Source organism: Lagopus muta, chromosome 10 (genome assembly GCF_023343835.1).
Source record: "Lagopus muta isolate bLagMut1 chromosome 10, bLagMut1 primary, whole genome shotgun sequence".
NCBI lineage: Eukaryota > Metazoa > Chordata > Aves > Galliformes > Phasianidae > Lagopus > Lagopus muta.
In genome coordinates, this window is record NC_064442.1 from 1,316,580 (window position 1) to 1,342,652 (window position 26,073).

General features: G+C 55.9%; 2 protein-coding genes across 4 annotated transcripts in view; both read right to left on the reverse strand.

The window, feature by feature from the left end:
* Nucleotides 1–4,531: 4,531 nt before the first annotated feature.
* Nucleotides 4,532–8,467, reverse strand: SKOR1 (SKI family transcriptional corepressor 1). The gene is made up of 8 exons (XM_048956320.1): nucleotides 6,521–8,467; nucleotides 6,366–6,456; nucleotides 5,864–5,971; nucleotides 5,664–5,732; nucleotides 5,379–5,453; nucleotides 5,237–5,311; nucleotides 4,730–4,795; nucleotides 4,532–4,629 (listed from the first exon to the last, which is right to left on the reverse strand). The coding sequence occupies exons 1-8, from the start codon at nucleotides 8,465–8,467 to the stop codon at nucleotides 4,532–4,534; spliced, it is 2,529 nt and encodes an 842-aa protein (XP_048812277.1).
* Nucleotides 8,468–14,954: 6,487 nt separating this feature from the next.
* The window catches only part of MAP2K5 (mitogen-activated protein kinase kinase 5), a 110,781-nt gene continuing 99,662 nt past the window's right edge, over nucleotides 14,955–26,073 (reverse strand). For all 3 annotated transcript variants that reach the window (XM_048955823.1, XM_048955821.1, XM_048955822.1), the window contains one exon: nucleotides 14,955–15,309. In XM_048955823.1, the coding sequence (XP_048811780.1) occupies nucleotides 15,147–15,309 (163 nt within the window). In that variant the 3' untranslated portion in view covers nucleotides 14,955–15,146. The remainder of the gene's footprint in view (nucleotides 15,310–26,073) is intronic.

Genomic DNA, 26,073 nt, shown 5'->3' on the forward strand with positions numbered 1-26,073 from the left:
CTGAACCTCTGTTTGGGTGATGCTTTTCAGGGAGCAGCATGGGAACCCACAAGGCTCAGAGCAGCCCTCCAGAGGGGCTTCACCCCTCCCAGCAAGCAGCAGCCAGACGAAACCAAGCTGTAAATCCAGGAATGCATGGGAAAGGAGCAAATTAAGACGTGCTATACTTGGCAGGTTGCTTTGCAAGCGTAGCACTTGGGAAAGGTGACATTAACAGCCTCAGCAGCTGAAGGCTGCCTGCTTCCAGAGCTGGGGCAGCAGAAGCAAAGGATCCCCAGAAAGCATTCCTTCCTCTCCTTCCTCCTCGGGCGCAGGAGCTGCGGTGGCACAGCCCGCTGCTCGCTGGTAGCAATCAGCACCGATCCGTAGCAAAGGCAGAGGGCAGACTGCAGGGACATCGCTGCTGCCCCAGCACTGAGGCTGCGGAGCATCTCTCTGCCAAACGCCCGCACGGTGGCAACAGTGGCTCAGTTCCACAGGAAAATAATGAGAGTTCATTCGTTAGTGTCTAATTCCACCGCTGGAGGTGCGTGCCCAGCTCATAGGGCCCCAGTGAGAGCCCTGCTTTGAAGCGGGGCCGGTGGCACCAGGTGCAAAATATTTGGGAGGAGAGCTCACGTGCACGCAGGGCCGGGGCCACAGCTTCATTAGGAGCTGGGAAGAGATGAAAGGAAGGAGTTTTGAGCATAGAAAGGGGATAGTAAAGGGGGAGAGAACAGGGGGGAGAAAGCTGCAGAGTTCACTTAGCTACACGAGTGCAAATGTGGGATTCATGCAACTGCACACCATCCTCTCAGCCATGCCTTACAGGAAGCCTCCTCAGCACCCAGACCTCCGTCAGCCTAATTAAAGCCAGAGCTGATTGCACACAGGCACTGCAGCTGCTCACCTGCAGCTCTCTGCCTTCCCTGACCCACCTGAATGAACCCCAAAGAGGGCAGCCATGCATTGCACTGATAACCCAAACGCTCAGGCTGAGGGCAGCAGGGCCTCCAGCCAGGCAGCAATCAGATATCAGGGATTTCCCCCCCCCACACACACACACACAAAAAAAGGCTGTTGAGGTGCAAAGAAAGGGATGGACCACCTCACTGCTGCTGCTCTTCCCACATGGGATGCACAGAGAGGAAGGAGCCCACAGCAGGGCCTGGAGCCAGGCAAATGCTGGGCCCCCTCCCAACCCAAGGCTCTGTAGCTTGTCCTGTGGATCTCACACACCTCTCCCTCGCAGCCAAACACAGCTTTGACCCAACAAACAGAAAAGGTGAATATTTTTCCTCCTCGTCACCAACAGCAAATAGAAGCTGAAAATCCAAGAGCCATATAAATAAAAATGAATACTTTTTAGACACTTACTGGTGAATTGTGGGTACGTAACGCTCTGACTTTCCAAGCCAACCAATCTTTTGCTTGTTGTTGGAACCTAAATGGTGCTCAAAGAACATTTCCTCACTTCTAACTTGAGTTAGAGAGCAGCACTGCTTCTCAGACACTGCTCCATCAATCTGCTGATGCTCAAGATGTCTGCAAAAGCAGAGCCTGTCCTTGCATTATGACAGAGCATCTTAAATTATCTGTAACAGTGCCACCGGTGAGCCCCCAGCACAGGGTCAGTGACTCCCACCTGGCATCACTGTTTCAAGGCAAACTATTCCAACTCATCAGCTCCCTCTGCTCAGAGCTGTGGGATCAGAGGGCACAGGAGGATGACCCCCACATCCCCAGTTGCTTTCCAGACCTAAAATCCTAAACTCCAGCGTGGACCAGGCACATTTGTGCCCCAGACCGCCTCCTCAAGGGGTAATTTGTGAGTTTCCATAAGAGATGCACAGCTGAAGCCCATCTGGGCACAGGGAACACCACGCCCTGGCATCCTACAGACCTGGTCCCACTGCACAGTCAGGTGCTGCACATTGCTGCTGCAGACCCACATGCCATTACATCCAACTGCAGCACAACAGCTTGGAGCACATCTCAGGACCAGCAGCTGAGCTCCAACCAGCCGCTGCCACTTCGAGATCACAGAATCACAGAATTGAGATGTTTCAGGGGCTTCTGATATTTGCATCCCCTCTAAAAGCAGCTTTGCAAAACATCTTCCAACCAAGAGGTGACACAGCAACAAAGCCCACAGCAGGCACTGCACTGTCACCACCCCCAAACAAGGCCTGCATGCAGCCCTGAGTGCAACAGGGAGCAGCATATGGGGAGAAGCATTGGCCAGGCTGGAGGTCTGCTGCTCAGCTCCTCAGAGCTGCTCTGCCACTGGCCTGAAAGAACGACTCCATCAGCTGCAGCACACAGACCTTCTGCTTCCCCCAGTTCGAATTCATCACAGGCTCAAGTACAGGCACTCCAGGCTTTTTCCTGCTTTAATTATTTAAAAACCCTAACTCTGCCTGTTTATTTTCGTGGGCTATTACTGCTTTCAACTATTTTAAGACTGAAAAAAAAATAAAAATAAAAATTTGAAGCCTCTCCCTCATTGTGCTGCTGAAGTTTAATTCACTCTAATTATTTCATATTACTTAGACTATAATAGTTTCATAATTTCTAGTATATTAAGCACTTAATACGTTGTGTCATTTGATGTCGCATATTAAATTCAGCAAAGTACATTTTAATGAGAGCTAAGTAGTGTGAAAATATTAATACGAGACAAGGAGTGGGTTTTGCACCCACGCTGCTGGGGGAAGTGTGGGGCAGGTGAGCACCAGCATGGTCCCACAGCTGCTGTGGGGAGAGAGAGACTGGAGGGGTGGGCACAGTGATGGGGTGGCAGCGGGGTCCCCTGTGGGTTGCAGGAGCTCCTCAGGGTGTGATGGCACTGCCCAGAGTGCTGCCAGCGCTGCCTTGTGCTCCTCCCCAGGGACAGAGGCCCAGGCCAGATTCCTCCATAGGGTCGCTTTGTGCCACATCTCAAGGAACCCACAGCAACCCAACCAGAGAGCGGCAAAAGAAAGCGTGCAGTGCAAGATGCTGCGACCTGCAGAGTCCCAACTGCTTCACCCCCACAAGCTGACGGCCTCTCAGCCTGCAAAGCCTGATTTTAACTTCTTATCAAAGCTTTCAAAGCTCCTTCAATCTCTCCATCCCCTCCACGTCCCTGCAGGAAAACCCCTTCCCAATGGGCTCACCTGCATCCAGCTGAGATAGCAGCAAGGTCACACACTACAACTCAACCGACAGCCCCAAAAAAACCCACGAGAGCTCCTCAGAGTAAAAGCAAAGCTCCAAGGACCGAGGGGAACCCAAGGGAAGGGGCAGTGCCCGTTTATACGCCCCTTTCCCCCCTCACCCCAGGTGCTGGCGATCCGCTCCCGCTGCCCACCCCGCACAGCTGAGCCCAACCTCAGGTTGCGGCACCACCCGGAGCCGTGCGGGGTTCGGGCAGCGCTGCCCCGACGGGTTGGTGGGTGGAAGAGGGGGGGGAAAAAGGAGCTGCACCTCCGGCTGCTCCCACGCGGTGGCGGCCGAGGCTGCGGAACTGCTCCGCTTCTCTCACCAACGAGCGCCGGCGGCTGAGCGCGGCCGCTCCGCTCTCGGGGTTGCGCGCCCCGCCGGGACGGGCATTACGCAGCTTTCCCCGGGCCGTCGAGGCATCCCCCCGGCCCAGCGCTGTACCCGCAGCCCGGAGAGCCCTGTGTCCGAGGTGCAGCTCCGTCCCAAACGCTCCCGCCGTGCCCCATCTGCTCAGCCCCTCCGGGCCGCCCCCGGCGCGCCGCTGTCGGGTGTCCCGCAGAGATGCGGCGCTGGGGATGGAAGCGGGAATTTCGGGCTATAAGGTGCGCAAACTCCCTCCCAGCCCGCTCCCGGAGCTCATTAATGTGATACTTTCATGTGTGAAACGAGCATATAAATGGGCATTAATGAGCTCCCGGCTGCGGTGCGGAGGAGGATAAGGGAGCGAGGAGCTGCGTGGGGTGCGGGCGGCTGCAGCGAGGGCACCTCGGGCTCTGCGCCCCCAGGGGGCGGCCCGCAGCGATAACCCCCCCCCCCCCTCCCCTGGCACGGAGCAGGCGGTGCTTAAAGTCGGCTTTTATTAAAGAACCAAAATCCCGTACAGAGGTGGTACCCCCCCGGAGTCGCGAACCGCCCGTTAAAGTGCTGTCACATCCAGAAATGTACGGGGGGGTGAGGGGAGGTTGAGGCAGGAGGGGGCCCGAGGGAGGATGGGGGGGGAGGGAGGGGGGAAAATAAATATACATCATAAATAAATAAAAATCCAACAAATACTGTACCAAGAGAATCACAGTACATTTATATCCATTGCACATAGCCACGTTTGTTTCCAGTCTGGACGAGGGCGGAAGAAGCGGACACACAGGGAGGGGGGGGGAGGACGCGGAGCGGGGTGGGGGGCCCGGGGGGGTCCCGCCCTATTGCCAGTCCGAGAGGGCCGAGCTCCGAGTCCCCTTATGTACACGTGGCTCCTCGTGGAAATGGCTTTGTGTGGGCTCTGCCCTGGGCTGCGGCGCGCCGCGGGGCGCATGGCTTCGGGAGGGGGGGGAATGGGGAGGATCCGGGGGGGTCACTGGGGCAGCAGAGGCGGTTTGAAGGAGCAATTCCCCGTGCAGTGCCGCGGGGTCAGCATCTTGCAGGAGAAGTGGTGCAGCGCGTCGTGAGCCTCTGCAAAGCGACATCGCCGTCAGCCCCGGCCCCACCGACGGGGAAGGGGGGGCTTCTGACCCCGCGTTAGACGGCTGAGCCCCCCCTCCTGCCTCGGTACCTTTCAGTTTCTGTTGGATGGCGTAGCGCGCTTTCCTCTCCTGGTCCAGCTCGTTGCACAGCGTGTCTGGAGAGGGGGGAAGAGCATCAAAATGAGCCGGGGGGGATCCGGGAGCGGCCGCCCCGTCCAAGGGAGCGGGTAAAGGGAAAGGGGAATTGGCGAGAAATGTCGCTCCTCGGCCGGGGGCTTAACAGGGCGGGGGGGGGGCGGGAAGGGGCAGCGCCCGTAGGTGGCTCGGGTGTAAAAGTGCAATGAAATAATGCGAGGAAATAATAAAACGCGACCCTAAGAATAAAAGAATAAAAAGAACTAAATTTAAAAAATAAAAAATAAAAAATAAAAACAATGAAATGTTAAAAAAAATAATAAAACCAATAAAAGACATTTAAAATAATAATAATAATAATAATAATAATAATAATAATAATAATAATAATAATAATAAAAACAATTAAATGAAACGAAACAGAAAGGGAAGAATCGCGACGGGCCGCGGCCGGGCCGCACCTCGGACGATCTGCAGCTGCTGCACCATCTCCTCGCGGTACGCCAGCTCCCTTTTCATCTGGTCCTGGAAGTTATCTGCGGGCACAGCGCGGTCAGTGCCGCCCCGCCCGGCCCCGGCCGCAAGGAGGGGCTCCCCCGGTACCTTTCAGGCTCTGGAAGTCCCTTTCCAATTTCTTCCTCAGCTCCATTTGCTCCAGGACGAGTTTTTGCAGTTCGTCTGTTGAAAAACACGAGGCCGGGTTTTGGGGGGAGCGCGAGCTTTTCCATATGGAGCGGCTCAGCGCGGCGCTAATCGCATTACATTGCATTAATCACAGGAGTTAATCACTCCCGCGGAAAGCACAAAGACTTCGAGCCGCGATGGGGGCCCGGGGGGCGTCGGGGGTTTCCCCTGGCGTCGGGTCCCGCAGCGGCCGCCCCCTCTCACCTCGGGCCAAGTTCTCGATGTCCTTTTCCACCAACTGCGTCCCCGCCACCTCCATGCCGAGCTCTTCTCCTGCGTTGGTTTATTATTGTTGTTTTTATTTCGGAGCTCCTTCCGCGCCGTCGGGGGAAGCGGGGGGGGAGGGGGGGGGGGGGGAGGAAGGGTGTTGGGCGGCCGCGCAGCGCCCCGCGGTGAGGACTTACCTCTGTCAGTATTTACAGGGCTGGGATGCGAGACGCTCCTTTGGTCCTGATAGGATTTTCTGGTCTCTAAATCCTCTGCTGTCGAGTGATTGTCTTCTTTATCTTGCTCTTAAAGTTAATAAACCGATTTTCAACCGTAAGCAATGAAAGTATGGTCCTGATATATCCTTAATTACATAATTAAGGACAAAGCCCTCGTTAAAACCTTCTTAGAGGACATCCTAATCGCTTTGCCGTTGGAAAGTAGCTTGCTGGCAGCTTTGCCCCTTCGGGCGGCCCCCTCCCCTCCCCGCCCCGAGCCCTCCCGACGGCCGTTCCGGTGCCATCCGCGGGCCCCGCGTGCTCCTCGGCCGGCCCGTCCCCTCTCCAAAATCCGTTCGCTGCCTTTTATTTTATTTTATTTTTTCTCCCAAAAGCCTCTAAACGAAAGCGGCGCTCCGGAGGCCCCCGCCGGCTCCGTGCCGTGCCCGATCCCCCCCTTCCCCCCCGCGGTGCGATTTACCCTTCGCTTCAGGGGTGCAGAGGAAGGCGGCTCCCAGGGACGCGGCGGCTTTCAGCGGCTGCAGGTGCTCCCCCCGCTCCGGCGCGTACACCTACAAAACAGCGGGTCAGGGCGCGGGGCCGACCCCGAGGCGTCCCCCGGCCCCGGCCCCGCACCTCGTAGGCGCCGCCGCTGCTGCTCCGCTCGGGGCTGCCGTCGGGGCCCCGGCTCCCCTCCTCCGCCGCCCCGTCGCCCCCTTTCTCCTCCGGCCCCTCCGCCGCGGGGAGCGGCTCCTCGGGCGCGGGCAGCAGTCGGGGCGGCGGCGGCTCCCGCTCCTCCGCGGGGGCGGCGGTGTCCTCCTCGTCGTCCTCGGGGAAGCGGTTGGACTCCACGTCCACCTCGGGCTCCTCGGCCGTGTCCCCCCCGGGGGACAGCGAGCGGTAGCTGGAGCTGCCCTCGCTGAGAAAGTCCGGCGAGAGGTAGCCGGGCGCTCGGGCCGCCGCCCCGCCGTACGCCTCGCGGGTGCCGTAGAGCTTGGCGATGCTCTCGGTGTCCTTCACCACCGGGCGGAAGGCGGACAGGTAGCTGCCCTTCCTGGGCAGGGGCAGCGGGCCCAGCAGGGCCTCGTCGCCGGAGCGCTCCTCTTCGCCGGCCGCCCTGGACAGCGCGCTGGGACAGCGCTCTCCGTCCGCCCCGGAGCCTTCTTGGGGCGTCGCGCTGCTCCGCCCGCTGCCCGACGGCTCCGAGCCCTCCAGCTCGCCGTGCCGCCCCGACGGCTCCGCCGCCGCCGCCGCAGCCGCCGCCGCCGCCGCCACCACCACGGCCGTGGCCGCCGCTTTGGCCTGGCTCTGCGCCGGGTAGGGCGGCACGGGGAGGCTGCCGGCCGCCGGCCAGAACATGGGGAACGAGGGGTACACGGCCGCGTCCTTGGCGGCGCCGGGCTGGTGGGGCGGCTGGGCCGGCTGCGGGGGGTGCGGGTGCGGGGGTCCCCAGAACATCCCCGACGGCAACGCGCCGCCTTTCCCCGCCTCGCCGCCCCCCGCCCCGCCCAGCGCGTCCTCCTGCTTCTTGGGGCAGAGTCCGAAAGCGGCGGCCGGGAAGCCGTAAGGATGCGGGAAGAGCGGCGGCGGCAGCTTCTGCAGCATCCCGAAGCCTTTGCTGGGCACCGGGATCACCGGGTAGCTCCGCACCGCGCCGGCCCCGCCGTGCCCCCCCGCCGCCCCGCCGTGCCCCGACGGCAGTCCCAGCGCTCCCCGCTCCCCCGGGGCCTCCTGCCCGCCGCAGCGGAGGCTCTTGTGCGCCGGGGGCAGCTCGGGGCCGGCGGGCGGCGGGGGGTGCAGCGGGGCCTTGGCGGCGGGAGAGCCCCCCCCGGGACCGCCCCCGGCCGCGCCCTGCAGGGAGAAGGTCCTCTTGCGGGTGCCGCCGTTGAACATGGCCTTGACATCCTCCCAGGCGTGCGACAGCTCCTCAGTGGCCGTCTTGTCGCTGAGCTTGAGGTGGCGGCGCCACGAGTTGAAGTTGGCGGCGTCGGGCTGCGTGTATTTGGAGTCCGGGGTGCGGTGCGAGTGGAAGATGAACTTGTTGGGGGAGAAGTACATGCTGCAGTAGCTGCACTTGATGCACTTGGCGCGGGAGCTGTTGTAGCGGGCGGGGATGAAGCTGCCCCGCGAGCCCCAGGCGCACTCGTGCACCACGTCGAAGGCGAAGTTCTCGGGCAGCTTGGGCGGCTTGTGCTCGCCCAGGAAGGACTTGCAGAGCCGCTCGGCCTCCCGCTTGGTGATCATGCCGCAGCGGCGCGACGAGATGGGCATGGCCCCGGCCCGCCGCAGGATCTCCAGCTGCACGGGCGTGCACTGCACGCAGGTGATGCCCAGGGCCACGCGCCGGTTGTGGATCTCATTGTAGCTGTAGTTCTTGAGCAGAGTGTTGGAGATCTGCGCCAGGCACAGCCGCTCCTGCCCGTCGATGACCAGGGACACGATGGGCACTCCGTACAGAGAGGTCTCACCCACTTGGTTGGGCTTCAGGGTATTGGAGCCCTGGTACGGCTGCAGCTCTTGCTTTGAATTTGGGGAGGAGCTTGCATCTCTCCCGTTTCCCAGCTGACTGCCGATCGCCTCCATTCCCCTCGAAAACGCCCCTGCAAAACAAAATAGCGGCGAAAGGCGTCGGTGAGGAGCGCTCCGGGGGCCCCTCCGGTCCTCCCCCCGCTCCCCGCTCCTCAGTACCGGGCGCAGCAGCGGGGACGTTCCCGGCTGCGGCCCCGGAGGGCTCCGCGCAGCCCCGCACCGCACCGCCGCTCCGCAGCTGCGGCCAAGGGCGTCCGAACCGGAGACGGGATGGGGGTGGCGATCAGGATGTGGACGGGGACGGGAACGGGGATGGAGATGGGGAGGGGGACGGGGGTGACACCGGTCTCTTTGTGCCGTACCCCAGCGCACCGCACCGGAGGGAGCGCGGAGCGGCTCCGGCCGGGCCGAAACTTGGAGCCGGGGCCCTGCAGCCGAGCGTCCCCGGGAGGCGATTAGGGGCGGGGAGGGGGATTATAGGGGCCGGGGCGGACAGCCCCCGCCGCACGTAGCAGCAGGGAAGCGAACGAGGCAAATTGGCTTAGCGAGGAGGGCTGTAAGCGGCTTCCGCGCTAGGCGCACGAAAGAACGGGGGAACCGCTCCCCAAATCGCTCCCCCGCGCCGCCCCGCGCCGCCCCGCACCGCCATCACTTACCGCGGCGCGGAGCCGGGATGGACGTGCGAGCGGCCCGCGCTCCTCGGGGTTAAGGGCCGCCGCTCATCCGCCGCCCCGGGGCCGCTCATCCGCCGCCGGGCGCAGTGCGGGCCCCCCCGGCCCCCTCCTCCCCGCGGGGACGGGCGGTGCGGTGCGGGCGTTCAGCGGTGCTGCGGGGCGGCCGCTTCCTCCGTGTCCGCCCGGGCGCGATGCAACAAGAGCGAGTGGGCAACCGCGCCGCCGAGGGAGGATCCGGATCCGTACTTGGAGCCGCCGCACATTGATCCGGTGACAGCTAAAATAACGGGAAGACACACCCACTTAGCACCAGCATATTTACATTAACTGCCTCCGGGACCCCGCGGCCGTCAATCACCGATGCGCTCCGCTCAATCACGGCGCGGCTTTAAGGCACAGCGGAGCGGGGCGGGGGGGCTCGGGGGGCCGCCAGCGAGCGGGGACCCGCCCGGGTCTGCCCGAGGTAAGAGCGGGGATCCGCAGCTCTCCGCGCATCTCTTCTGCCCTCCGCGCATTTACCGCGCGTCCCTCCGCGTTTCGGCCCGCGCCGCCCCCCGGGGTTCGTTGTAACGTACCGGTGGGAGCGGGATGCAACGAAAACCCTCCTCCCCGGGGGGGTCACCGCTAGGGCCCCAACGAATCTTCCACTTCCTTCTCACCGCCGTTTCCCCTTTCCTCCGTAGCCGGGATGAGAGCTCCGCCCGGGGGGTGAGGATGCGCGGATGGGGGACAGAAGGGCGGTAACGAAATCGCCGGGAGGAGGCGGAGGGGGGGGCGACGGCCGCGGTTTTTCGTTCGCTCCGGGGGTCTCCTCCACGCCGGCCGGACCGGAGGCCGTAGGAATGGGGGTACCGCTCCGGTGGCCTTCGGTCCCGCCGGCGTGGAAGGGCCCCCCCGGCTCCGCGTCCCCGCCCTGGGTGGGTTGGTCACGGCCACATTAATTAAACTGTAATTAATCATCATGTCCGGCCGCGATCGGCGCAATTACACTGATCAAACAGAAGTTAATAACGGCGCGCGTCGCCCCCGGCTATCGCTTTTATAGATATATATTTATCTCTCTATATTATTGTTTATTATTTACGATTATTTTATAATCCCTCTGCCGAGAGGATGCGGTGCGGAGAGAAACGCGGCCGCGGAGCCGATCCCGGCGCTGCGTCCCCGCGGTGAGGCCGCTCCGCACTGCCCGAAAGCGGCTGCGGGTCCCCGCAATTTGGGTGCGGGACGCCCCGTCGGGGCGGGGCGGGGAGAGAAGCCGAAGGTTGGGAGCTGCGGGCTCGGCCTTCCCGCAATGGCCGCAACCCGAGCCGGTAATTATTCCTCTTTTTTTTTTTTTTTTCAGTTATTTATCCCCGCTCCTCCTCCAGCCGGGAGTGAGTGAGACCCTCCGGCGCTGCCACATCTTCTCACCGCTTATTTTCGTGTTTGCGGGTTGGGCTCACGGGTGGGGGTTAAACACGCGCGGTACCCACGGAGCCGCTCCTCTTCGCTGTGCCACCGCCGGCCGCAGCCCGACGCCCCATCCGCACCGGGCAGCTCTCACGTCGAGGGGCTCCGAGGGGCCCAAATCCGCGCCTCCACCGCGTCCCCCTCCGCCGTTCCCGCTCCCGCGCCCCGCAGCACCGCACCGCACCGCACCGCCCCGACAGCGCGGAACGGCCGCGGCTCCTCCGCTCCTCGCCGCCTCCGTTATCTTCGAACAGTTGAATTGACTGCAGTTTTTGTCAGTTAATTAGGTTTAATTTACATAATTAGTACAGTATAAAGAGTATTGGGGATAATCAGGAGGTACGTCTCGCTTACTGTGTAAACACGGATTCGGAATTAAAAATCAGATGTAATTAAGGCGTGTGCGCGCGGCTTTTAATTGTAATGAATTTCTAATTAACGCTCAACGATCGCCGCACGCGGGAGCGGGGACGTTTGCGGGGCTCCCCCGACCCCCCCCTCCACCCCCGGGGCTGCGCGGTGCGGGGCGGTGCGGGGCGCCCCGACGGGACCCGCGGGCGGTGCCGCTCCCGGCTGAGCCCGGCGGATAATTTCGGTTAAAACTTATGGAGCCGTGGCACGGGGGGGTGGGGGTGGGGATAAATAAATAACCGCCCGGAGACGGCCGCGGAAGGGCCCTCACTGCCTCTCCCTTTCCCTCCTGGAGGGCTGTGCCGAGATTGCCACATAAATCACGGCGGTCTAATTCAGTGGAAGTTTAATAAACGCCTCCTATTGGAAATGAATGTTCCCCATTTAACAGTTGTATCAGCACCATATAAAACCATGACCCCAATAAATTTAATTTTAGAGGCCGATCAATCCGGGCTTCTCTCCATCGATCCGCAGCGGCTCTGCGTTTACGGCCCCTTCCGCGGCCCTTTGCGGGGAGCGAGGGGGGGGGGGGGGGAAGGAGCGCTTCGATCACACTCTTTATTAGGAAAAGATTGCTCCGAGAGGCCTGAAAATTAAACGGTGACATTTTAATTACTGGACATTGACAAAGGAAGCGGGCGGCGGCTCTCTGCGGGCCGGCAGCGCTGCGCCCGCCCCGACGTGCGGAGCGCCCGCGGGTGCGCAGAGATACGCAGAGCGGTGAGCAGAGCCCGGGGCCCTTTTCCCGGCGCCTGTGTGTGCCCCCCGGCTGTGTCTCACGAATGCCCCTTCTGTGCTCCCAAGCGCCGTGCATCCCCACTCCGTTCCCCCCCTCTCATCCTCCCATCACCCCTCCATCTGCTCTCCCCGTTACCCCTCACCTTTCTCCCCCCCCCCCCCCCCCCCTTACCTCCCAGCCCAATTCAGCCCCATCCCGCCCGGCCCGGTGTAGGAGCTGTAGGGGATGCGGAGGAACGCAGCGCTGAAGATCGATGCCCGCAGTTTATCGATGGGGTTAAAGCAGCGCCGTGCGCCCGGGGCAGCAATTAGAGGCGCTTCGTCCCCGAGCCGAGCCGAACCGAACCGGGCCGTGCCGAACCTGCAGCACCCCGACCCGCAGCTCTGCTCCCCCCGCGAGTTGTTCTCCTCCCGCCATCCATCGCCCGGGCCGACAAACCTTGACCTTCCGGCAGGACGAGGGGTTCGCCGGAGCCGCAGAGCTGCGGTGCGGGCTGAGCTGAGCCCATCCATCCGTTCCCAGCGCGTTCCGGCTGTGCCCCCCCCGAAGGGAGCGCCGCTCCGGGTCACCGCGGCTCCGCGCACTGCGGCTTTCGGCGGAGATCGGCGCGCACCTTCGAGCTTTTGATTTTTGCCTTCTTTCTATTTCCGTCTGCCCAAAATATCTGAACGTATCGAGTGGTTTTATTTATTTATTTATTTTCCTTTTTCCTTTTCTTTTGTTTTTCAATTATCATTTTTATTTTTATTATTATTATTATTTTTTCCAGAGCCCGCGCCGGGCAGCCCAGAACTGCAGCACCTCGAGCAGCGCTCGGCTCAGCCCATCCTGCTGCTTGGTGCCCTAGGCTGAGGGTCCCCACTGAAGGTGGAGGATGGGGCTCCCCAAAACTGGGACTCTGGACCCCTCATGGGTCACGGGGTGCAGCACTGCTGCTCTGCGGGCGCTGTGGTGTTTGGGGTTCAGGTTGGTCCTGCCCGGGGGGGGGGAGCTGTGTAGGGTGGAAGGACAAGGAGCAGCAGGCACAAGTTAGCTGTAGGGACGTGGGTGGCTGTGGCAAGCCGCCTGCGAACAGCCCTGCACAGCGTAAGAAGCTTCTGAGCGCCTTTCAGAAAAGTCGGATCCTGAGCGCCTTGCTTTGCAGCTCTCAAAGATGTGGGGCGGCTCCCGGGGTTTGCTTCGGCCCCAGTCCCACCTCCCCGCATCACAGAGGCAGACAGAGCTCCCTGTGCTCAGCCCCGTCCCTTGGCAGCCCTCAGTGCCACCTTCCCGGCGGGACCGCGGAGCCCCCGCGCTGCTCGCAGGGTCAGTGCCGGCTCCTGGACGGCGGAGGAGCACACGGAGCCCCTCGGAGCTGCTCCACGTGTCGGTGGAGCTGCGCGGTCGGCGGCCGCTGTTTGTCCCTGTCCGGCAGAAGGGACACGTTGGGACCGCGCAGCCTTCCAAGCCGCCTCCTGCTGCAGTTCCCACTTTCTGCTTTTATATTTTGCCAGATGTCTGCCTGCACAAACACACACACACACACACACACACACACACACACACACACAGGCTGTTAGTCAGAAAACAAAGAGTGACACTTCGCCTTCGGAAAGCTGGCAGCGGGATGCACATGGGCACGGGACGCGAGAAACTGAAGGTGTTCCGTGCTGCCCCGGGCTCGTGGGATGAGCAAAGGTGACTGGCAGAGGAAAGCTGCACACATTCCAAATCCTGCACAGATTTCACACGCGCACGGTGGTTCATAGCAGAGCCTGCGAGCTCCTGTGTGCGCCCACATCCACGCAGGGCGTTCATCCTCGCTCAGGTGTTGTTCACCACGCACCGCCCCGTGCTGCGGCTGAGCGGGACGTGGCTGCAGGGTGTAACGGCGCTGTTTTCTTCAAGCTTTCCGGTCGAGGAACGCCCCGATTCCGGCTTCAGAAAGCTGCAGCAGGGAGGAGCAGCCCCAGCCCCTGTGCACGGAGCCTGGATGCACCCCATCCCTGCGGTGGGCTTCGGGGAGCAGCGATCACAACCGGATCCCAGCCGGTGCCACCGCTCCCCCCAAGGCACAGCCTTGCTCCTACCGACTTCTTACCTAAACCCGAGGGAGAGACTTTTTAGCCAGAGAAAGCCAAAGCGAACCGCGGGAGATAAACAAACAGGCGAGCTGCCCGCGGTCCCCATGGCTCCAAGGGAAGAAATTTGTCTCACTTTAGAAAAAGGACCTGAAGGTGTGGGGTCCTGTTGACTCATTCATTGCGCTGTTATCTGCCGGGGAGGCGGTGACATCAGAGCAATTAAGATAAACTTTTAGTCTATAAGTTCATGCCTGCAACCCCTATACTTCAAAAGAAGACGAATGATCCCTCCAAGGAAGGAAGCAAAGTCTTCTCCAAAGGAACATTTACGATTTGCGGGGACTGGGGAGGAATTTTTCACTGCTTTGTTCTTAAAGCTGCTGGTATAGAATGCACTACCTGAGCTTTTCTTATAGCAAAAGTTTATTTCTAAGGCAAAAACGAGCAAAGGAAACCCCCATCCTCCCCCCCCTGCCCAAGGTGTGCAGTTTGCTGAGCAAACCCTCAGCTCCCACAGCGCCTTCTGCCCTCTGCTCCTCCAGTGCCTTAACATAAGGATTGACGTTGTGCCCAGCACACACAGGGATGGCAGGGACAGCAAACACACGGCACAGATGCTGGAAGTGTTCCTGCTCCACTGGGAGCACAGCCGGGCGCTCTGCACGACGGCAGTGAGTGCTGTGCCCATCCCTGCCCACAGCACACAGGGGATCGGGGCAGGGACACCTGGGCACAGCGCTCCCCCCCTGCTCACACCGTGCCCCACAGCAGTGGCGCTGCTGTTGCGTGCCGGGGGCTGCTGTGTGCTCCCAGCCACGGGGAGATGAGCCACTAACTGTGACTATCAGTGAAACCACAGCCTGAGCAGCACCGTCCCTCAGCACAGCTCTGCCCCCGCGATGGGATGCAGCACTGTGCAGCACCTGCCATCCAAGGACACCACGGCCGATGCCCCTGCAATGCTCGTATTGCAGTGGGGTGATGGCCTCTTCCCAGGACCAGCAACTCCACACTCTCCCTTCCTCTTCTTCTTGTTCTTTTGGTTTTTTTTTCCTTAAAAATACCAAACCCATTTCAAACAGGTGTTTTGTGGATGTCCACACTCCCCAGACAGCCAACGGCTCCTCCTCCAGCCCTCGGAACAGCCTGCTGGTCAGCCATACAATAGCAAAACTAAGTTCAAAAATACTCTGGAGCCATGAAATATACAATACATTCAATAACAACAAAAAAATAGAGATATAAAATACTCGCTTTAAGGCTGTGTACAGTTTAACTGAAGATTAATTTGAGGACATTAAACGAGAGAAACGTGTGAAGGGAATTCCTTAACGTGTCTGCGCGGGAGGGAGGAAGGCAACAACCAACATCCCAAAAGATTGTGTTGCTTTTTAGCACAATATGACCCGGATGGGGGGAGCCCAAAGCTCTGTCCCACGACCCAGCAGCTCACGGTGCGCCCTGCGCCGAGCGCCGCTCCTCCAACGTCCTGCACACCCACATGGAAACCACCTCTGCATGGCCGTCGTTGTACTGCACGATGAACGGGTGGCCCTGCAAACGGGACAGGAAGGGTTAGCCAACAGACACAGAGAGAGAGACCCTGAGAGAGTTGATCTCATTCGTGTTTTAGAAAAAATACACTGGAAAATTCTGCAGTTGCAATGAAAATGGGATTGCAGTCAGTGGGCTTTCAGCTGGATGCATATTGTCCATGTTCAACACTGATACAGAAAAGAGGAGGCTGGAGGACTCCAAACTCTTCACTGAGGTCACTGACCCGCAGGTTTTAAAGGTCCACAATCTCTTAATTTTCTCCCTTTAATGGCCCCTTTGTGCAAGTAACATCACAACACAACATAACCCAACCCAACCCAACCCAACCCAAACTGACCCAACCAACCCAACCGAACCCAAACTAACTCAACCAAACCCAACCCAATCCAACATAACCCAACATAACCCAACCCAATCTAACATCATCCAACCTAACCCAATCCAATCCAATCCAACCCAACCCAACCTAACGCAACGCAACCCAGCAGTAATCCAGCCCAATCCTAAAGGAAATTGTCCAACTGGGTCACACTCCAAAATGCTTCCCCTATCTAGGGGCATAGCCTGAATCATGCCACCATGAACACACACTCGTAGCAATAACCTTGTACACATATATTTGCACCCTTGACTTCAGTCAGTACAAACCCCACACCTTGCCCTGTGTGCACCCTCACTCTTAGGGTTGTGTGAGTCACACAGAAAGTGCCACGTCCCTCCAAGTGTTACGTTGCAGCTGCAGCAGGACGTGAGCTGTGTGTGGCCTTTGGAGCCATCACTTGACAATGAAACTGAAATCTCACCTATGCACAACCCCAACAGGCCTTCGTGAGAAGCCACTGTGGGCACTCACGTATGACGGAAAGAGGGATGGCTGTACAACACGCTGCCCCATGGAATCGTAGGGCTGTTACTGGCTGAGACACCTCAGAAAATCAGAACAGGAATACAGCGTGCAGTTTCAGCAGCCAGCTTAGGCAGCTCAATCTGGCCCCATTCCTAGAGATGGGAACATGCCATCTTCGGATGAATCTCAAATGAAGTATAAAAATCCACAGGAAACCAAGTACCGCAATTACATAAATGGCTGAAAGAAAGCAATCGCCAGGAGAAACCATCACAGATGATGAAAACCTCTCCTCCAAATCACTCAAAAGCAGCTCGGTTTTTGCAACACTAAACTTCACAGCTCTTGCAAACAGCGCCTGAAAGTAACCAGTGTTGATGTGGGGACCCTCGGGGACAGTGATGCAGTGCTGGCACAGCGGCGTTGGGCGCACTGGGGGGTCAGCAGGGCAGGATGGCACCGAGCGGAGCCACGAGGCAGCACCGGGCTGAACACAGTGCCATAAATCCTTGCAGCACCAGCTCAAAGCAATAAAACACTCTGCAGGCCAGGGCCAGGGAACAGAGGAGCTGCAGGGATAAAACACGTCACGATCTACACGATGGAGGGAGCAAGTGCGAGATGCTTCGACCCTCTGGGATGGCTGCATCCATGATGCCCTTCCATGGGCTTTGGGCAAAGGCAGTGTGAGGACTGGGCAATGCACAGAAGGGGCGATGCACAAGGCAGGGTGACCTCCATGCACGCACGGCAGAGCCCAGCACAAATCCATCTCAGTCCTATGGGGTCCAGGTCCAGAGCTGCCTGGGTTAGCAGAGGTGCTGCAGGGCTCACTGCCTTGCAGAAGGACACAGGATTGCTCTGTGCAATCCCTCGACAAGCAGGGCTGGCGGTCACTTGGTCTTTATTCTCACATCACAACCTCTTCTGTACCATCCCAGAGGTACAAATGGGGCTCCTCCACGTGCGGATGGAGAAATAACACAGTAAGAGGCAAGACTTTGCTAACCAACACATAAAGGTGAACTCAGTCACTGCTGGGAGCCAGTTGTTTCCTTCACCTTCAGGAACTCATTCCCACCATGATGCACAGAACAAACATGGAGTCGCAAGAGCTTCCCAAAGCAAAGTCAGCTCCAGGAACTCGCTCTCCCTGCTCAGATTGTCAATGCTTCCCACCAGGCTCAAGCCACCAGCCCCAACCTTTATCTCAGGCCTCTGGAACCGAGCATCGCTCTCTGCCACTGTGATCGATCTTTCTAAATTTGCTCTTTGTAACTGCTGCAGAAATGGATATTTTCTCCCCCCAGCCTTCAATCTTTTTTTCTTTTTTATATTTATCTCTGGGGAAGCAGATCGCTTCCTTTCAGCCGTTCTGGGCTGCAGAGAACAACTTCACATTTGTCAGAGCTCTGAATTTTGCACCCATGTGGACACACGTGAGCTCTGCTTGGGAAATGGCCACCGAGGAGCACTCCCAGGGGTACCACAGCCCATCTGAGAGTCTGACGATGGCAGCAGCCAGCTCGATGCTACAGCAGAAGATGGATGAGCTTAAAATGATGCATTTGAGTACACAGATGCTCGCGGCACTGAGCATATGGACGACGTCTCTTCCTTCCCAACACCTGGCTATCAGAAATCTTTAGCTTTGGTCTTGAATGTCTAACATCAGGAACAATGCTACAGAAAGGCCACAACTTATTCTTCATCCCTTCCTGCACACGCCCTATGGGTTTAGTAAACAAACGCAGTGTGAAATATTGCTATTGCTTGAAACATTCCTTGATTCTACCCATGGAAACCATTTGGAAGGAGCACAACCTGCACCCCAGGGACAGGATCCTGCAGATATTCCATGTACCATCCAGTGTGACCTTTACAAAGCTGCAGGACCTCCCCCAGCACATGGAAAAAATGGGAATACACAGCTTCTGCTGCCTCACTGAGTGCTGAAAGAATCGGTGTGAGTGTGCTGTGCACAGCACCGCGGTATGGTGGGTGCAAAAGTGCACATTAAAGTAAAGGCTTATTCTAAGCAACACAGCCTAGAGGTACCCGTCTGGCCTCTTAAACAAAAAAGCAGCCAAGGACACCAGTGAGAACTAGGGAGAAACAAGGAGCCCACAGACAAGGAAGAGCAGATGCATTGGGGCAATTAAAACAAAGCTATTAAAGACAGTCCGCTTCTCCCATGAATCTCCTTTACGATGGAGAGGCTCCCTGCAGAGGAAGGCATCTCACGCCTGGAATATCCATGCAGTTCAGCTCCTTGCAACACGCAGGGGAAGAATGCAGGCTACGAGGTGTTTAAGATGTCAGTGAGCCGTGTTGCTCACACCCTCTGCTTTGTTTTGTGGGGTTACTCCATGGAAAACCCCACATTTTACACACTTTTCTTCCTAGAAAGAAGTTTAACTTGAAACCACTGTTTGGTTTCTCTTGTTTTCCACTGTTCCAGAGAAGAATTTCCTCAGACTACAGTGCTAGTAGGACCTGTACTGGTGGGCAGCCCCCAGTTTGCTCAGGTCAGGCACTGACAACTAGGAGGGTGCACCAGGTCCATGCACAGCCTCAAGTCAGCGCTGCTCCTGATACCTGGCCTCACTCAGCAGCACCTTACTGCTGCATCACACCTGCAACAAAGAGCAGTACACAACTGTGGACAAGGCATGAACCCATCAGACCAGCCCTAGGCCCACTTGTGGCAAAGCTCCATTGAATCACAGAATCACTAAGGTTGGAAAAGACCTCTGAGAAGACAAACCCAACCCAAGCCCACTGACCACGTCCCCAAGTGCCACATCTCCACGGATGGTTCTGGAGCACCCCCTGGGTTAGGGACCCACCACCCCCTGGGCAGCTGTGCTGTGCAGCACTGCTCTTTCTGAGAACACATTTTTCCTAATATCCAACCTGAAATTATTGGCACGTTTTTATTGGCACACTGTGCTTGTGTTCAGTCTTCTCCCCATACTTTGCACAAACGCCCATTTGCAGCAGGGTGGTTGGAATGAGATGATCTTTGAGGTCTCTCTCCCAACTCATTCTGTGATTCTATAAACCCTCAGCACTGAACCCACGTGGCAACCAGCACAGCCAGGAGGCCCAGGCAGCAGAAAACACACTGAAAAGCCCCCAGAATGCCATCCCCACCCCCGGCTGGGGTCTGGCACGGCATACAGCCACTGCTGCAGGAGGGGAAGCAGAGGAGCAGGAAAGGTCAGGCAGGACGGGGCTGCAGTGAGTGTCAGCCCACTTAATTTTGTGTGTCAACGCTGAAAATTAGATAAACAATGACAAACCAGGCTTTTTAAATGAACTTGTCTCATCTCGTTCCTTTGATAAAGGGTACGTTCCCTGCGCTGCGGTGTCCCACCAGACAGCTTAACTCTTTCCAAGGGAAGCGCTGCGCAGAGGGGGAGAGAAAGGATTTAAATATCTGACATGAAATTAAGAGGGCAGTGCCCCCCTGAGCACACAGCCCTGGTAATTCCAACCCATTGCCCACGCACCATCAATCATTTAGCCCAGTCAATTAAATGGCCATTATTCAAGGGGAAAAGTTCCATGGTTTCAGCCACACTTTGCACTCCCACAGAGGGGCTCCTCTGCTACACGACGTGCTTGGATGGCACAGGGGTGGCACAGGGATGGGCACACCACCATGGCTCTCCAGCCATCCCAGAGCTCTTCACAAGCACAAAGCACACAGCACAATCCTCCCAGCGCTCTCTTTTAAAGGCCCCCTCCTCCCCCCAAGGACTATGAAGTAGAAGGACTGTGCCCCATTTATTACAAAGAAGCACCGACAAATTACTCATCTCCTTTAAAAAACTGAATTGGGCATCACACACACACACAAAAACCATAATAAAAAGACCCCAACTGTTGCAGACACGGACTATCAAGACGATGGCAGTGCCCTTAGACAGCATTTCAAATACAGTTTATTAGCGTGTGATATGAAAAGGGTATTTTTATTGCATGATATAATGCAATGGGACCTTGGGCGCTCTGCAGAAGGACCTTGCACTCAGAAGTGTAATGAACCCATAGTCCAAAAAACATTATACTGTACATTAACCTATCATTAATGGCACATTAGGGCTAGGGGCACTGCACGCTTGCTGGTCAGGGCTCCATCAGGACAGTATGGAGGAAACCACAGTCTTCACAGGCTTAAAACAAATAGAGAAAATAAATATTACTGATGGCTACAGGCTGCTTTAAGGGAAGCTCACTCTCTGCTTAACATGCGACTCCGATGCCATTTTGTAAGGGGGAGGGAGAAGACAATGCAGCAGTTTATTAGGCAATATTAGGAACAGCATGGCACTGCCTTGAAGCACTGGGTGTCTCTGCGGTGCATCAGATGCCTCAACACAGAGATTTTTTCTGCAAAAAGCATGAGAACTGGGGCATCTTTTAAGAATAAAATGGAATCTGGACATCTCTGCTCCTCCTGCCATCCCCCCATCCCTGACAAAGCGCCGTTAAACATGACCCAAACAAGGCACTGCTTCTGCTCCCAAGGCAGCTGGGATGGTCAGACTGCCCCAGTGCAACACTAAATCCAAGGAACAACTCATCCCTGGCTGTCTGAAGGTTTGGAAAACAAGAACTTGGCTGCAAAGAGCGCACCACAGTTATCAGCCCAGCTCGTTCTCCCATTGCTACCACTGTTTGTATGCTGTTTGTAATTAACTGAGGGCACGTGCTCGAGAGGAAATTCTGCTCATTCACATGTTTAATGGGAACACAAGTCAGACCTCCAAAACAACCACCACAAACCTCAGCCCTGGAGCTCCTTCCCAGGACACATGGAGAGACAAAGCACCCCACACTGACCTGTGTTCCCACCTCTGCTGTCCTCAGCACACGCAGGATGTCATTGCTCTGCCACCTCCTCCAGCAGAGCAGGATTTCACATCTAGAGCTTCTGCCCCCAAGGACAAGCCAAACTAGACGCTGCTCTAATTATCTGTGCTAGCTCTCCACGAGGCCGATTTCTGCTCCCACAGCCAGGAATAGCAGCGAGGAATCCTCAGGCCAATACTCTGCCGTCGACTCCCAGAATATTGTTAATTCTCAGGCACAGTGGTGTCAGAGCCCTCCCTGGGCTGCTCTGTGCGGCCACCTTCCCTCCATTGCTCACCTCTAAGGTTCGAGCAGGGTAAAAAATCAGAGGGCTTCAAACACTCTCGCTGACCTGTGGAGACACAGGATGACTGCACGGGTGGAAAGACCCTGTAAGACACTATTTGTGATCCATCCCATCCGTTACACCCCTTGCTGTACTTCTGCAATGTTAGCACGTGTTCTGGCCACGATGGGTGACCCCTTAGGGAACAGGACGGGTGCTTGGGAAAGCAGTGGCTGGGAGTCCAGAAAGCACGTCCCAGTTTCCCAAAGCTCCAGCAAGGTCAACCCTTTCTTTAGTAGACACAGTTCCCCACAAATGACAGCTCTTTGCCTCTCCTGTGCTACTCCTGCAGTGATGGGACTGCAGGTGCCAAACGACAGCAAGTTTAGTTCTACTTACGTACTTGCATGGCTACGTTTGATGCTGTACTAAGCATCTACCAGCCCATCTCTCTCCCCTCATTCCATCCACTATTCAGGGCAAGGATGGCGTCTCACTGCATTCGATGAAAACACCAGCACCTCCATAAGCCATAAGACTGAAATCCCCTACAGTGGGAGCCAAAGACACAGGTCCTCAGGTCTGCAGAGCTCAGGGTGACAGAGAGACTCAAGGGTCACCAAACAGAATCACCCAGAAGATGAAGTTTGCTCCACATCTCCCACCCTGCAGGGACACCACCTGCAGCTTCTGCCTGTGAGAACAGGGGCAGCAAAGAGGGTCAGCAGCTGCATCAGTCCATGGTATTTTATGGGCGCAGGTGAAGCAGGGACAAGAAACACCTGTAAGCAGAATGAGGTACTGTGATCTCCTCGAAGCTTTTTCCTCATCCCTTATGCTGAGCAGTTGCAGCACAGCCTCAGCCTGCTAAAAGTGTCAGAGTGCTGAGTTCTGTTTGTTGCATGGCCTCCCGAACATACACTGTAATTAAAATGCTGATTACTAAACAGTTTAAATATATGACAGACAGTGCAGTTAAAGCCTACAGTTAGGTCAATATGTGATTTAGATTTGCCATTTAAAAACTCTCATTTAAATTTTGCATACATTAATCACTACCATACTTCAATGTTCTGATATCCACCTGACTACACTATTAAAATAAAACTTGCTGCCCCAGGGAAATCCTACTTATTCTTAATTGTTTCGAGGCTTTGATGGGCTTTTAATCTAAGATTAATTTATGCAATTTTAAATAACTCTTCTTATGATTAATAAGCTTGAAAATTAAAAGGAGTCTAAAGCAATTATAATGAGCATTTGGTCATAACCTCATTAGGAGAAGGAGTGAAGGATACAGCTCTGGAATTCTTACAAGACTACAATTTAAGGTTACTTTCAGAGGAGTCAAACATACTTCTTGAAATTGCAAAGGCAGATTAGCCTAGGTCAATGGTAGAACCACAGCTGTCTAGATTAGCGCTGTAATGGTTTCATCCCTCCAATGATATTTAAGATAGTGATAGGAAACGTATCAGGCACCACAGGAAGACCAGCTTCACTTAAACCTGAAAACCTGTACCTACAGAGGAGCACAGCACACCACACAGCAGCACATCTGAACTTCCATTGTCAGACAGTAACGCACATCCTCCATGACCATTAAAGCTCTTTTTTCCACCTTCCTCTGAGGCTCTGGGCATCGGCCGCAGCCCTCCAGGCAGTCCCCATAAACCCGACCCCCGTGTCCAGACTCAGAGTCAAGAGAGCATTTGTTCTGCAGCTCAGGTCAGCAACAAGCGGTGCAACTCATTTGACATCTGTAGCACAGACCTGACTGCATGCAACTCAGCTCCTCCACGCTGCGTGCAGGGTGGGTCTGATTTGTGCTACACTCTCACTGCGGTGCATTACCGGCCTAAAATTCACACAGAGCCCCGCTTTTGGCTGTGGCACAGCGGAATCTATTCGCCCATCTGCAGATCATTCTTCCCACAGCAGTTCTGCTTTTTTGCTATTTGCTGTGGAGCCGATAACGGTGCTTGGCACGCTTCGTGGTGCTCAGCTAACAAAACGAGCTCACTCCCAGCAAAGGTATTTTTCATGATGACTCCTAAAAAAAAAAAAAAAGGCAACCAAAATATAATTGGAGAGCGCTTCTGCAAGTGTTGCTGAGGTTAAGAAGAGCTGTGGAAGAGGAATAGAGAGAGTGGCCCAAGGCTGATAGACTATGTCAACATTAGCAAGCTGTCAACAGCAGAAGCAGATCTGCAGAGTGAAATGGTTGGTGCAGGGTTTTGGGGATGGAGGAGGTTTTGCTTTTGACCAGCTCTGGTCTGCTCTGCGGACACAGCACCCGTCTGCAGCCAGAGCACGAGGTGCGTGCCTGGAGCACATCCTCTGCTTGGGTTTCATTTGAAATCAATTCGATTCATTAGCTTTGAGAGCTGTGCGTGATGGGAATGAAAGTGTGGTTGGCAGCTCTGAAAGATCTGGAGATTCAGACCAAGAATGCACACCTGAACCAAACTCACACGTTGACGCAGATGCCTCCTGAGCAGTGTGCTCCAGCTCATGGCTCCCTGCAAGCACACCACCGACCAGAGAGAGTCAAGCACCGAAAACTGAGGATGGAGTATTTCCTTCCAACAAAAATTTCCCAGAGAGGGAGAAAAGGAAGGAAAAAACCAGACGCTTCCTACGAGCTTTGAGGAAATGGTTTCTGCCAACACAGAAAATTACTGAGATGGACAGAATTCAAACAGCGTCCTCAATGTTTTCTACCTTGGGGTAGCAAATGCCATGAGGTTGGTTTCAGAAGTACCCCGTAGTGTTGCATCCCATCACACAGCTGAACACCAAACATCGTGCAAAGAAACATCCCAACGTTTGCTGACAGATTAAACAGAACCAGTGCTGAATGCTGAAGCACACAGATAGCATCGAGCTGTGCTGTGTCACAGCCACAGAGCCACGAGCAGACAGATGCACGGAGCCCTATGGAAAACACAGAGAGCACAAAGCACACCATCACCACTCGGCTTGGGAAGAAGAGAGATCCCTTCGAACAAGACCACCATGACTGTGCTCCAGTCTTCCTGCTGGACTCTTCCCCTCCTCACGCCCTGGCAGTGCGTCCCACTGAGCAGGAAGGAGCAGCCATGCTGATGGGACGGGGTGCATTTTGGGGCCGTGCCCGTCGCGCTCTGCTGCTGCAGCCTCCATAAAGCTGCGCATCCCTGCTCTGCGGCAGCCCCGGCTTCAAAAATCATCTTTAATTTAAAAATTAGAAACTGGAGCAGGCTGCAAGCACGGAGGTTGATTGAAACAAAATTTAAATTCCTGTCAAGCCCATTTAAACACAGGGGCCCTTCATAGACAATTAGCTGCTCCCTGTGAACGCAGAATAAACTCAGGCCTGGTCACTGTTAGACGAGCGCAGACCCACTGTGAGGAGCTGGAAAAAAATTAACTAAAATCAGGCGCTATGAAATATTTAGCCTCCCGGTTTATCACAGGGGTTTGGAAGTGTAAACAAGACAAAAATCGATTCCTCGGTGCCCTCCAATCAATCCCCCAAAATGGTTAGGGCATCTGTTTCTGCTAAATTTTGTTTACTCTGGCAGATTTGCCTTAATTGCAGTTGTTTATCTCCCATTGTCCCCGGGGCCCTAATCTCCCGATTACTAATACTTAACACTCATTTCACATCTAAAGCTACTTCTAATCCTCAACAGGTTTCTGGGGCTCTTAAAATTATCGAAGCCGTGGGGACGGGAGACACAACCTCTTTGTGAGAGGGACATTTTCCTCTCTGCTACCAGCTGGGCCCAATCATCACCAGGGATGGCTGCAACAAAGGTGCTAAAAGGCTCTTTCACAGCCACCGCAGCTCCGCCGGGAATTCAGCGGATGAAAAAGAGCTTTGATGGAAGAAATCCCAACAAGAGGGCTCTAACAGTCCAGCCAAATAAAGTTACTGTCATAATCGAGGGCTGTCAATCACAATGAAAATCCAATTAACAATCTTTCAGTGCGGCCCTCTTCAGTAGAAAAATGTCCCCTATTTATATGCGTTTTTGTCAAGCGCACAAATTAGAAAGTCGTATTAATTGATTTTTTACTACTTCAGGCCCTGATCCTCCAGCTGAATTTCTGTGGATGCAAGAATCAAGCGGCACAAATCTGATTAAGGGATTTGTGGCACAATGCGCACAGGTCAGAGGAAGCCCTGTCTGCACCCCTGCTCCGTGCTCTCCTCATTCATAGGCAATTACTGCTCTTATTTAATACTGCAGGATAGTCCTGAGGTGCTGCAGCCCACCGCTGCTGGCTCTATACGAACGCCAGCAATTTGAATTCATCCGGTGGCTTCGAATCAATGGAAAATTCCAGTCTTATTACACAAATAAATACCGCACGGAGGTCTCCAGAACTGCCCGTTACAGCACATTCCGTGCTGAATTTGGAACAAAAGGAAAGGACAGTGCTCTTGGTGTTAAAGATATGCTTCACTTTGGAAGTATTCACAGATCTACTTATTTTTAATAAATACTGTGGAATCTTAAGGGCTGGAAGGACCACTAAGATCACCTCGGCCAGCAAGATCACCTCGTAGGCAAGGGAACAGAGACAGAAGCATCAGTAACATAAAAGCACAACGTCTCCAGATATTTAACTGAAAGACTTGCAATTGTGCTACCAAGATGAGTGAGATGTAAATATTTGCCTGAGCGTCTGGAGAACTACAGAAGCACCAGAAGTGCCAGATGAAACATTTGCTCAAATTAAGCTGCAAAGCCCAGGAGACTCAAGTCACCAAAAATAT

Excerpts from the sequence above, each read along its gene's own strand:
- SKOR1 (XM_048956320.1), bottom strand. The coding sequence starts at position 8,467 with ATGGAGGCGATCGGCAGTCAGCTGGGAAACGGGAGAGATGCAAGCTCC. Across the intron at positions 5,972-6,365 it reads CTGCACCCCTGAAGCGAAGG|AGCAAGATAAAGAAGACAAT; the intron begins GTAAATCGCACC and ends ATTAACTTTAAG. Across the intron at positions 4,630-4,729 it reads CATCCAACAGAAACTGAAAG|AGGCTCACGACGCGCTGCAC; the intron begins GTACCGAGGCAG and ends GTCGCTTTGCAG.